This window comes from Nannobrachium achirus, assembly GCF_963921795.1.
Source record: "Nannobrachium achirus genome assembly, chromosome: 11".
Lineage (NCBI taxonomy): Eukaryota > Metazoa > Chordata > Actinopteri > Myctophiformes > Myctophidae > Nannobrachium > Nannobrachium achirus.
The window spans coordinates 13908612-13921253 of NC_137820.1; the positions used below are offsets into that span (position 1 = coordinate 13908612).

A 12642-nucleotide genomic window follows, 5' to 3' on the forward strand; every position below is an offset into this window, starting at 1 on the left:
GTGTGTGTGTGTGTGTGTGTGTGTGTGTGTGTGTGTGTGTGTGCGCGCGCGTGCGTGCGTGCGTGTGCGCGTGCGTGCGTGTGTGTGTGTGTGTCTTGAAGCATTTTTGGAATTCATTTCCATATTTCAAAATATTGATATTTACTTAGTAAAAATGTATCACCCATCAGACTCATAATCACTTTAAATCATGATCTGATATGGTGTATATTTCGGTTAGGGTTTCGTTAGATCATCAAGATTCAAGATTCTTTATTGTTACATCCCATTATAATACAAGTAATTTCAGCAAACATGAGAAAATAACAATTGAAATAACAGTTTGATATTTTTTAGATTTTAATAAAAAATAGAATCATCAGAAATGGTTAGATTGACACATTTTCCAAAAACAAACATTTCATATAGCCTAAAACAAATGCAATGAGTCTGGTGAGTCTGCACATTGAGGAATCAAATCAATATTATAGCCTATTATAATATGCTGTCTTACGAAAATTGATTCTTTGAATTAGCTTGCTTCATGGAATTTAAATACAAAATACAACATATAAGATCCTGGCTCAATTCATCCATAAATCTGATGATTGATTGATTGATTGATTGGTGAGCTACGGATTGTTAACCACTTTCACCCTGGCATCCCTATTTTGGGCATGTCATGAAAATTTTACAAAATAGCAGATATACAAGCCCACCATGTGGTGGTCAATTAGTAAGTAGTTATAAGTAGGGCTTAAGTGGGTAAACAAAAAAACATCACAAAACAGTTTAACTTTGCTTTAGCTAAGTAGGCCCTAATCTTTTAATGAAGACTGTGAATTATTAATATTGTACTCCTGCTCAAGTTTGCATGTACCTTATATCAATGAATTAATTGCTCATATATATATGACATTATCCAGAGAACAAATCTACTTATAAGCACCATTTTAGATATTATATAGTTTGTGGCCATCATTCACACCAAAGTACACATTCTAAAACAGTTGCTGAGCAAGACAATGTTTGTATTCATTTGTGACGACTTTCCCACATGACAATAAAAAAATAAAATAATGGAAAACTCAAGTGTCATCAATAGCAACACTGATACTGGTACTTTGTTGTGTTTTGTATCAAGACTAGTGGCACTCTAGTCACACACAACTAAAGTCCATAGAATATTAAAAGTAAGTGTCCGTATATTCTATACGATCTATGCCAATTCAGTGCCTTGATCTTGAAGAGGTAACTCTGTCTGGGCTTCTTTAGTTTTCTTTGGTTCCTTTCCCTTTTCATTTCTGGGTAAAAAAAATAAAGAAAAAGTGTTATTATTACAAATTAATTATTTTGCATATTGAGAAGTGAAAGTAAGAGAAAATGAACTGTTATTTTTATTGCTTTCACTCTCCATTTGTCTATATCAGGGGTCTTCAACAGGGGGACCGGGACCCCTAGGGGGTCCCCAGAGTTACCACAGGGGGTCCTCCAAATCTTTGTGTGATAGAAACTTTTTTCTCCTTTTTTATATTAACCACGTCCATATTCTGAGAACATTAGCCAAAAATAGCAGATCTACAAGCTCACAACGCCTTGCGCTGCGAGGCGTTGTGAGCTTGTAGATCGGCTATTTTTGGCAAAGAGCTTTGGTGTAGAGGGGATAAAGAGCAGACTAAGTACAGAGTGAAAGGTCAATTTTATTAAGTATTGACAGTTCAAGTGGTTAAATATCTGAAAACCCAAATTGACATGAATCCAAAATAGACTGATGAAACGATGAAACTATATGGAATCTATGAACAGGTTGTGTGGGTCCCTGCTTCATCTCTCTCTCAACTAAGGGGTCCTTGGCCTGAAAACGTTGAAGAGCCCTGATCTATATTGAAAAAAAACATGGCCTTATACCTTGACTTCACAGTTAGGACGATCACCAGTGCGATGATGACAGCACCAATGATTCCAAGCAGAATTCCAGCGATGAGTCCTGTCAACAAAAATAAAATTGACAAACTTGTGACTTGTGAGATTGTAAAGATTTAATATATCATATATTTTGTCTACTACTCAGTCTGAATAATGAAATGGTCAACAACATGAATGGTGACCAAACCAAATGTGTGTGTTTGCTGCCCTCTAAAGTTTTGAAACTACAAGTGGATAAAAAGAGGCTTCAATTTTAATTTATGTGCACCAATGAACAGACATTGTAGTGCACTTGACACAGTGTTGTGCTTAAACTGGTTAAAATGTTTTATCTGTCATTATAATGTTTTAATTAATAAAAGGTTATGTTGTACAATCTATAGAGTATTTTAATACAATATATAGATTTTTTTTTTGCATTTGATCACAACCCACAACCTTGGTGGTGGGCAGGCACTTTACCAATGCGCCATCCACGCACCCTTTTTATTTTAATAGAATAAAACTGATAATTAAATTTGGGTTGTTGTATATTTTGTCTACCTACTCTTCTATCGAGACATTTAGATTGTGTCAAGGGTCATGTCTCACCTAGACACAGATTTTGACCTGTGATGGTCAAGATTCAATTTATCCCCAATTTATATTAGCACAATGATAAAGATGTCAGCACTTGAGCAGGAAACCGGTGTAAATCCAGTGTAGAGGAGGAAAGTTACATAGTGCTGCTTTAAGTCAATTGTAAATTAAGTATTTGATGATTAATATTCAAAATCTTTTAACTGAAACACATTCTAAAAAGTTTGCTTACAATGTCTAAACCAGTGTTTCTCAACCACTGTGCCTGGGGACCTTTGGTATGCCCCTGAGAAGGGTCAAGTGTGCCCCTTGAAACTGCTTGAAAGCCAGTATTGTATTTATCATTAAAAAAAATGATTTAAGCCGATCTACAAGCACACAACGCCTCGCGGTGCGAGGCGTTGTGTGCTTGTAGATCTGCTGTTTTCACTACTGTTGTGCGACAGCCTTGTATGATGAAGCAGGGCTTTACTTTGCGAAGAAACGTACACATTTGAAACTTGGAGATACAAGGTTTCTTCCCGACAGTGACGATATTTACACCCCCTGTATTATGTTGGTGCAGGTGTGCCCATGGATTCTTGGGACATGAAAAGTGTACCCATGAAGAAAAAAGGTTGAGAAACACTGGTCTAAACCATATATTGAACATTATTCAATCTGATATTGTAATATGAAAGCCATAATACGTCACAAGGTTTTTAGCATCTATTCTTAGTGAGTGCATTAGTCACAATGGGAAGAACTTGGCAGATAGGTGTTCCTCAACCCGAGACATGTTATAAGACAAGACTGGTCACCAGTGGGAAGTCTTCTGGGCGATAGTCCCATGATCCAGCCACACGTAACACCAGTACATTGAGATGCATTCCAAACCACATCAGAGAAACTAAAACCCTAACATTGTAATTCACAAATTGCGTCACTCACCATAATTGTAATATACTTCTCTATTTAAAATAATCGTGAGACGATACTTTGTCCATATTCTGCAGCCATAAAGTTTGCTTATTGTGATTATTTTTAAGCTGTATTCATCTCCTCACCAACAGGAGTGTCTGGTTCCTCTTCCTCCAGTTCATCACCCTCATCTAAGAAAGAAAGATATAATAAAAAAAGAGATCCAATGTGATGCAATATTTCATGACAAAAAGCATGTCAGTTTCTAAATATATGAATAGCATTCAGTTATCATATAAAAACATAATGAATTAATTATCCAAAGCATCTTACCATGGGTACCATGAGTGTGCAGTGAGAAATTAGACTTTGGTCCCTGCAGTGTAAGCCACTGACTGACCCGTTTCAGGACTAGATCATGTACTGCAGGGTTCTCCAATAGGCGGCCCGCGGGCCATTTGCGGCCCGCGGGGGCTACTGTCTGGCCCACACCAACCCCAGTAATAATGGTGGTATAAGAGCAGCAACAACACTAGTATATCGTCGTTGTCGGGTGGAAATCTCATATCTCCAAATTTGTACGTTCTTTCGCACATCATACAAGGCCGTCGCACAAAAGTAGTGAAAACAGCAGATCTACAAGCACACAACCCCTCGCGGTGCGAGGCGTTGTGTGCTTGTAGATTGGCTGTTTTCACTAGTTTAAATATTTTTTAAAATGATAAATGCAAAAAGAATGGTTTTGGACATACTGTACAAGATTTTCACCCGACAATGACGATATCTGAACTGTCGCAGTTGCTGGAGTAGCGGGAATGCCGCCGTCGCCCCCTGCAATGTTGTGACCCTCGGCTTGGTACCCTAGACATAATTCGGCCCTTAACCCTGATGTACAATTGTGTCTGCTCACCGTGGATTCCATCACACGTTGCATTGCAGCTTTCCTGGGTGGTGAATCTGTTTCCGTTTCCAAGGCAGCCAGTCCAAAGGAACTTTTTGCATTTGTCATGAAAGGAGTCGTAGTAGTAACGCAAATAGGAGCCCGCGCAACCCCCCTTTTCATGTCGTAGGTGGCAGGCTGCAGCTTCTGTGGGTGAGATAGAACAGGTGCATTTATAATGTGAACAATGATGTCAACTCTTCAGAGACTATATGATGAAAATATGATCAAAATGCATTTCCCTTCCCCTTCCCATTATTGCGACCGTAGGTCGCATTTACTACCAAAACCTCCACGGGCTGTCTGTCTGTCAGTGAGTGAGTCCGTCACACTTTTGCCCTGCTCATATCTCCACAACCGTTGCCCCCATCCATGCCAAATTTTGCACACACACTCCTTGACTGCCAAACTACAACCTCAAAGGACCCCCGGAGCCCCAGGGACCCCCAGGTCCCTGGGGGACCCCCAGATGTAAAAAATGACCAAATGTGCTCACACGTCACACGTCACACTTTTTCCCTGCTTATATCTCCGCACCCGTTGACCCGATCCATGCCAGATTTTACACACACACACTCCTTGCCTGCCAAACTACAACCTCCAAGGACCCCCGGAGCCCCAGGGACCCAGGTCCCTGGGGGACCCCCAGATGTAAAAAATGACCAAATGTGCAAAAATGACCAAATGACCACCCCAACGGGGCTGCTCACGGGGAATTCCCGGGGACCACCGACTCCTGGTGCTCCAGAACGGATGCAAAAGTGGTGGCGCCCCCAGTGGAGGACCCCCTCCACTGCAGCTCACATAAAATGCCATAACTCGGGCTAGGAGCGTCCGGGAGAGCCGGGGCCGGTACCTATTCGTCCGCCAAGGCAACGCGGAGACCCCACCCCTCATTTCTCACATGGCCCTCTTCTAGCGCCAACATGAGGCCGATTCTTGCAAAACACATTTTTGGACACTGCTCCTACAGATTTTGCCCTAAAATCACGCACATCGGTACACAGTATGTCTACACATTGCTCTTTGTGTATACATGTGACCTACGGTCGCTTATCTCCCGATTAGGGAGTCTTACTGGTAGGCCTATACCCATTATACAATGGGAGTTTTTTCACCACTTGATGGCTTATTGCTATTAATTGAAGCTGAAATGTGTCACTGCAGTGCAATACTCCAAACAATGACATTAACATTTAAAACAGGCCCAAATGCTGCATAGCAAGTACAACATGTTTGAAAATAGCAGATCTACAAGCTCACAATGCGTAGGTATAAAATAGGGCTTAAAGGAGTAGTTCACCCCCAAAATGTTTTTTTCCCCCTGTTGATTACTCGTGGCATAGCCTCGGAAACCCAGGCTTATTATGGCGATCGGAAGAAAAATAAACCTGGGCGATCGCGTTAAAATCACAGTTGGAGGAAGCGTAAATTTCCCTAACCAATCAGAGTGCAGAGGGGCGTCGCACCGAATGTGATGACGTCATGACGCAGCAGCGTTCTCTGCTATGGGGAGGGGGAGGAGGAGAGGAGCAGAGCGGGGTGGGGGGAGGAAAACACATGCTATTGGCCAGAGACTCCCGGATTCTCCGAGTCCGCCCATTTCCAGCAGAAACTGTCCGCGTTAGCTCAGAGTGCTCGTGCCATGGAGACTAATATTTTTAGTTTTTTGTCGCATTGCTCAGACAACATTTTAATTACAATAAATTTGCACCACTGATTCCGGATGGGCACCCGAGTGCATCTGGGTCCCCATCTGGAATCAATGGAGGTCAATTTACTATAATCAAATTTTTTCTTAGGAATGTGACATAAACCAAAAAATATTATTGAACACAAGTCTCAATGGCACGAGTAATCAATAGAAAATGTTGGGGGTGAACTACTCCTTTAAGTGGTTAATGTGTGTTTTATAATATTATAATTTATATCTGCAAAGTAACTAGTAAGGTTTTCAAATAAATGTAGTGGAGTAAAAGTACAATATTAGGATCTCAAATGTAGTGGAGTAGAATACAATTACTGGAAATTGGAAATACTCAAGTAAAGTACAAATACCTCAAAACTGTACTTGAGTACAGTACTTAAGTAAATGTACTTAGTTACTATACACTACTTAATATATCCACCCACCCTTCCCTCTCACACAAATGCATGCATGCACACACACGCACACGCACACGCACGCACGCACGCACGCACGCACGCACGCACGCACGCACACACACACTTAATACACTATTATCAGGAAGGCTATGGCATTGTGGTTCCTTTCAGTTTTATTATGTATAGCCATAAACATCTGCTTCATGTCAGTTTAGATTCCAAAGTCCTCGATTGTTATCCCCACCAGGAGGCCTGGCCGAAGGCGAGGGATTATGTTTTTGCTCCTGTGAGTCTGTCTGTCTGTCTGTCTGTCTGTCTGTCTGTCTGTCTGTCTGTCTGTCTGTCTGTGATCAAGATGTATCAGTCAGATTTTGCAGATCCGGCTATAACTGCCTTCCAAATAATTAGGCTCAGAAAAGTGAGTTCATTTGCCCCTGGACGCATGCATCATCATCCAGGAAAGGGTGTGGTTGTAGGGGAGGGTGAATGACGTTTGATATTACTTTCCATTGTGTTTGTATCGTTCCAATGCACCATTTACCAGTTCGGTTGTTGTGTTCACCCTCACCTACCGGTACAACCACATCCTCCCCTGGATGATGATGCGTACGTCCAGAGGCAAATGAAATCCCTTTTCTGAGCCTAATTATTCAAAAAACTACAGATTACAGAAAAACCACTGAATGTTGAATGTTCAGTAGTCTTGATTTCGTCGACTAAAACGATGACGAAAAATGTTTGTCGACTGCGTTTTTTTCACTGACGAAAACGAAATAAAAACGAAATAAAAACTAAGCTGTGATGACTAAAACTAAGACTAAATATATTGAAAATTTCGTCAACAAAATAAAAACTAGACTAAAACGTTAGGGAGGGACTAGTGGAGAAGAGAGTAATTTTATGTTTGGTTGCTCTCAGGTGTTGCGTGCTGAAAATAGCCGATCTACAAGACGCGTTGTGAGCTTGTAGATCTGCTATTTTCAGCACGCAACCAAATGTAAAATCATTACGATGCCATCAAGGCACCGCCAAAATACATTTTAGTTGACTAAATCAACTGTATATTTAGTCGCCTAAAAACATAATGATATTTAGTCGACTAAAATTTGACTAAAACTAAACCTTTTCAGGTGACTAAAATTATGACTAAAATAAAATGTCATTTTTATTCAAAAGACTATGACTAAAACTAAATCAAAATTTGCTGTCAAAAACAACATTGATGTTCAGTTTTTTGGGGTGTAATTGAGGTCAGGAAACATGAAAAAATATTTTCATTTTTTTAATGTCATAAGACCTTTAAGGTCATCTTACCATCCATGGGGTATATCTTCGTTGCATTAACCGAGCAAGTTCTTATGCAGTCCCTCTCGTTTACGAATCGATTGAGATTTCCTCCCTCTCCCTTGTATACGAAAGGATAGCACTGGTCGATGGACTTGTCGTAATACACGAGGAAAGTGAAGTTCATGCCAGTGCCTTCCTCATGGGGCTCAAAGCAGTAATCTGTTGGTTGACAAAGATGGGAATAGGAAATAAATTATTTACACATTATTTGCAGGTGTGTGGTGTACTCATCTGCATACAGTGGTATTCTGGAGAGAAGGTTCATTTTTGCACAAACCTCTTAAGCCCCAGGGGGGTCCAGGGGAAGAATCCGCCTAAAATGCATCCCCAAATTGGAACAGTTGTGGACATAAAACTACAATGATTGTGGCTACTCTTGACCCACCAAATGTAAGCTAACCCCTGAAAATTCACAAATGCAGTATAAAACATCACATTTCTCTTAACAAATTGTCCTGCTGTGATCTTTTAGCTAGGAAAAGATGATTGAAAAAGACCTCCGCCTATGGAAATTTTGCCTTCTGAATAGTGAATGAGCCTCAAGACCTCATTGAAAACAGTGAATAGAGAAATTGTTCACCAAGGTGTCATCAATTGATAGGCAAAATTGTATGAATATATTCCAAACTATGTAAACTCTACAGATGTTTTAGTGAGAGTAGTGCTGTAATATTAGTAATGTTAAAGTATAGGGTGAAAAATGATAAAAACGAGTAACAATAATTAGTAATAATACTGTAATATGAGTAATGTATGGATGAAAAGTACAATGGCAGCTGATTACTATGCTGTAGGACCACTGTAACAATAATCAACCAAGAAATTGTAGTTTGATTTGGTCTCTATTTATTTATTGATATTTATTGACAGCTGTTCAGAGGTCAACACCTTTTGCCCCCGCTGGCGGGGGCAATGGGGTTCAAGAGGTTAAGTTAAATTATTTGGGATTTTACTGGAAATACATTGCTGAAAATGAAACCTGCACATTTATGATACACTATATACTGTATGATTCAGAGTCATCAAGAGATATCTCTGTTCACATGACTAATGTTTAACCAGCTTCATCGCCTGAGACCCACTCCTTCTTTTTATGGCTGCAGTAAAATGTCATTTATAATGGTTCGGTTTCTGGTCTCCCGCCCTTTATAGATTCCACAGTATGCCAGTATAGTTTCACCCCCGCACAGTAAAATAAGCCCAAACTTCCCTACCATGATACTTTGGGGGGAAAGTGACGGAGGGGTCCTGGCTTTCCGTAATTATAACGTTGTGTTTTGAACACGTTTTACGGTGATGAGGTGTGGACAGCAGCAGTATTTACTCCATCGTTCACAGAACAATCAGGCCAGCCAAGTCAGCAGTGATGTCAGTGTTGGGAAGACGTAGACAGGAAATTATGGAGTCAGTTTTGCACAATCATTAACAATGAGTAAATAGCATCACCAGGATATTAGACATATACACGTTCTTACTTCTTCGCTCATGTCTACCCTGGCTAGAGGCAGTTATTGTTGGCTTTAGGCGCAAGTTCCTGCTTGACAATAGGCTACTGTTAACGGGAGGGGAAAGCTTTGTAATGGCGGCCTACTCCCTTGAACTTGATACCCACTGGTTCCCAGTCCTGCTCCTCAGATGCCCCCAGTACTGCCAAGCTAATGGCTTTTAACTGGTGTCCTTGCCATTCTAGCTGTCTAGTCAAGGACTAGTTACACCTGGAGCACCAGATGAAATTATAGTTAACCACAGGGTAGGATGTCAAAACCAGCAGCTGTCTACCAAGGTTCCACGTGGGTCAGTTGAAACCACTCGCAATTTCTAAATGTATCTCATAAAAATGCATTGATATCATGCATATGGTATGTAATATTAAGATGACATTAGGATGATGATTCGGTTAGGCCCACTGTCCATTGAATGTGTGTCCAAAATGTAATTTTGCTATGTAAGTCCTGATGAAGATCAGGATCCTGATCCTCCAATATTAAAATAAACAAGAAGTTTAAAATGTTATGCTTGATATTGTCAGAATCAGTTTTGTTTGCGTTCGAAAGAGCTCCTCCGGAGCCTCTTCAATATAAAATGAAGAGGCTCAGTCAAATCTGTAGTGTTCTTGTAAATTCTTTTTCTTTTTGTTGTGTTGCCATGGCAGTGGCACTACATGCAAGAAAGGTCCTTGTATGTAATACAATAATAATCATATTAATCACAGATTCATAATTAATCATGATTAATCACCATTCGTAACTACATCCGAAATCCACCAATTGTATCTGTACAGTATTGTGTGAACGGAAAGATAAATGACTCTTTCTCTCACTCTCTCTGTCTCTCTTGCTCGCCTCTCACCTCATTGTGCTATGGGATTTGAGCCGCTGCCTACGTAAATTGTGCAGCCTATTCTGTCAATAGCCTAACTGGCCTCTAACCTGTGTTTTTTCCCCATCCAGATAGGACCACACACGGGTTCTCATTCCATATTATCATTTGGATAATGATTTGGATCTATCAGCCATCAGATAACAGAGCAACGACTATTGCAGAGAAGGTCTAGGATGGGACCGGTCATTCTGCGCATGCGTTAATTGCGTAATTTTTAAAAAATGCATTAAAATCGAATCCAAATCCAACCTAATAGTATAAATTACAGACATTTGGAGCCTTGATCTACCAGTAAATGTCAAATATTGAGGAAGAAGCTTTATCTCTTCGCAGAAGTTTCAACAAAACTGAATGAACACACCCTGAAGGTTGATTTCACATCTATACAACGAAATTTAGTAATTTTAGTAGTTTAAGAAGAAAGATTGTTGTTCATATACCTGGAATAGAGTAGATGTTGTAGAAAATTGCAAAAGCGATCCCCAATAATAGAAAATGTTTCATGTTGCTTCTCTTGTGGGTGTCCGTGGAGTGAGAGACAGTTGTAAAATAGGCCTACAGTATGTTGGGGACTGGGTTGGTCCTTGTCATTAACCTTTGGACCCAGACAGCAGAAAGAGTTTTTTCTCTATGGCTGTCAGAGCACTGAATGAGAACATGGAGATTCTCGGAGCGCAGATCTCCACCAGACCGGTTTGGCTACCCGGGGCCCGCAAATTTGGAAATCATTCATAGCCAATTGGAATGGGAAAACGTTTTCTTCAAAAAGGATGTTTTTAAGAAAACCTTTTTTTCACGGTTAATTCATGATTTGTTGCATTTTGTACAAACAGGCCCCTCCCACAAACTTTCGAAATTGTCACATCACACGTTTTCAGGTGTAGTGAGGGGAATACATTCACAAGGAATGAAAAGTAGGGGGGCAGGGAGAGCAAAGAGAATAATCATGTCAAGGAAAGGCAAAAAATCTAAGCTATCTATAGCCTACCAATCACATAAACCGGCAGGTACAATATATGTAGGCCTGTAGCTACATGAGGTTAGATATAACTAAGGTGCGAGGTGACGACACTAGGTCCACATTGGCAGACACATTAGACAGTGCCAGAGACTTTGAAATGGCTCCAGCTAGACTGAAGCACAGGTCAGCAGACTCAGCACAGAACTATAGACAATACGTTTTTGTCCCTTTTCTTTGAACATGTTGAGACATGATGCACCAAAAATAAAAATAATCTAGAAAGACTGTGTTGACTGCAACAATAGCTGTAACTTTTTGGATAGGGTTCAACTGAAGTAGTATAAAAAAGACAGTGACCTCAGAGACTTTGCATGCTATTTGGTTGTTTGAGCTAGCCTGCTTATTGATTCAACATGAGAGATTTGAATTTAGTAGGATATCTGATGATCATCAATCATGAGGCAAGGTTATGGTGCAGGTCTACTTGAAATATTTAGGCTGAAAACAGCAGCCAATTGACACTATGCAATGCCTATACTACCACCACTACTACTAATAATAATCTATACTAGTAAGACACCTCAGGGCGACAAGCGACCTGATGTCATCTTGGACATCTGGCCAGTGATGTATATCGGACCAGTTAACCATATATGGAGACCCCTGGTACCCATATATGGAGATCCATGTGCTGTATATGGAGATATGCTGTGAGAGCCCAAACATGCTTACTCAGTTATTTGTTATGTGTAACGTTATGTGTGACATCATACCCTTTTATGCCCAATTGCCCATATATGGAGATCCCTGTCTGTAGAACCAGTCACACAGATATGGGCTGTCTCAGTCTTGGCCATCTGTCTTGGCCATATATGGACTCTGTTAGTGTGGTATGTGGCCGATTCCCATAAGAAAGTCCTGTTAGATATGGGCTTAATATTGAAGATATCAGGGAACTCCATATGGGCATAAAAGGGATTATGTTAGTGTGACATCACAGTGAAGCCAGAGCATGATGTCAGAGCGGCAAACCGATATACCGTAAAAAAGTGTACACGTCCAGATGGACGGAGTCGGCATGTGCCGTTTCACATACTAAACTGCGACCTTCAGTCGCAATTAATTCACAAAACATGTCTGTGTGTCTGTCTGTCTGTCTGACTATTCCGGGCATAACTCAGGTGGCGTCCAACCGAACGACCTCAAACTTGACGCCCATGTCCCACATGATCCGGGGGTGTGCAGCACCAAATGGAAATTTGATCGGACAGTTTCTGAGACACAATAAAACACAGATGTCTGTGACTGTCTGTCCCATGCAGGATGCACAGATTCTGCAGAGAATGTATTGAATCGTGTTTGGGGGTTTGTATGCATCGGCTTCCCTGATTGGCCAGCTTGGTGTTATGTCTGTGCCGCTTTGCCAAAATAGGTTACTTGTAGGCTAGGTTAGCTAGGTTAGCTGTAGTGGTCATGTGAAAGAAGCGAACAAAAGCAAAAGCAAAAGCAAAATGTTATACAG

At 40.7% G+C, this 12642-nt stretch overlaps 1 protein-coding gene across 1 annotated transcript; it reads right to left on the reverse strand.

Moving 5' to 3' along the window:
- Positions 1–492: 492 nt before the first annotated feature.
- LOC308293576 (inter-alpha-trypsin inhibitor) lies at positions 493–10672 on the reverse strand. The gene is made up of 6 exons (XM_080736162.1): positions 10600–10672; positions 7745–7936; positions 4295–4471; positions 3531–3575; positions 1888–1966; positions 493–1283 (listed from the first exon to the last, which is right to left on the reverse strand). Exons 1-6 carry the CDS (start codon positions 10661–10663, stop codon positions 1199–1201), a joined length of 642 nt encoding a protein of 213 aa, XP_080592288.1. The 5' UTR covers positions 10664–10672; the 3' UTR covers positions 493–1198.
- Between the last annotated feature and the right edge of the window lie 1970 nt (positions 10673–12642).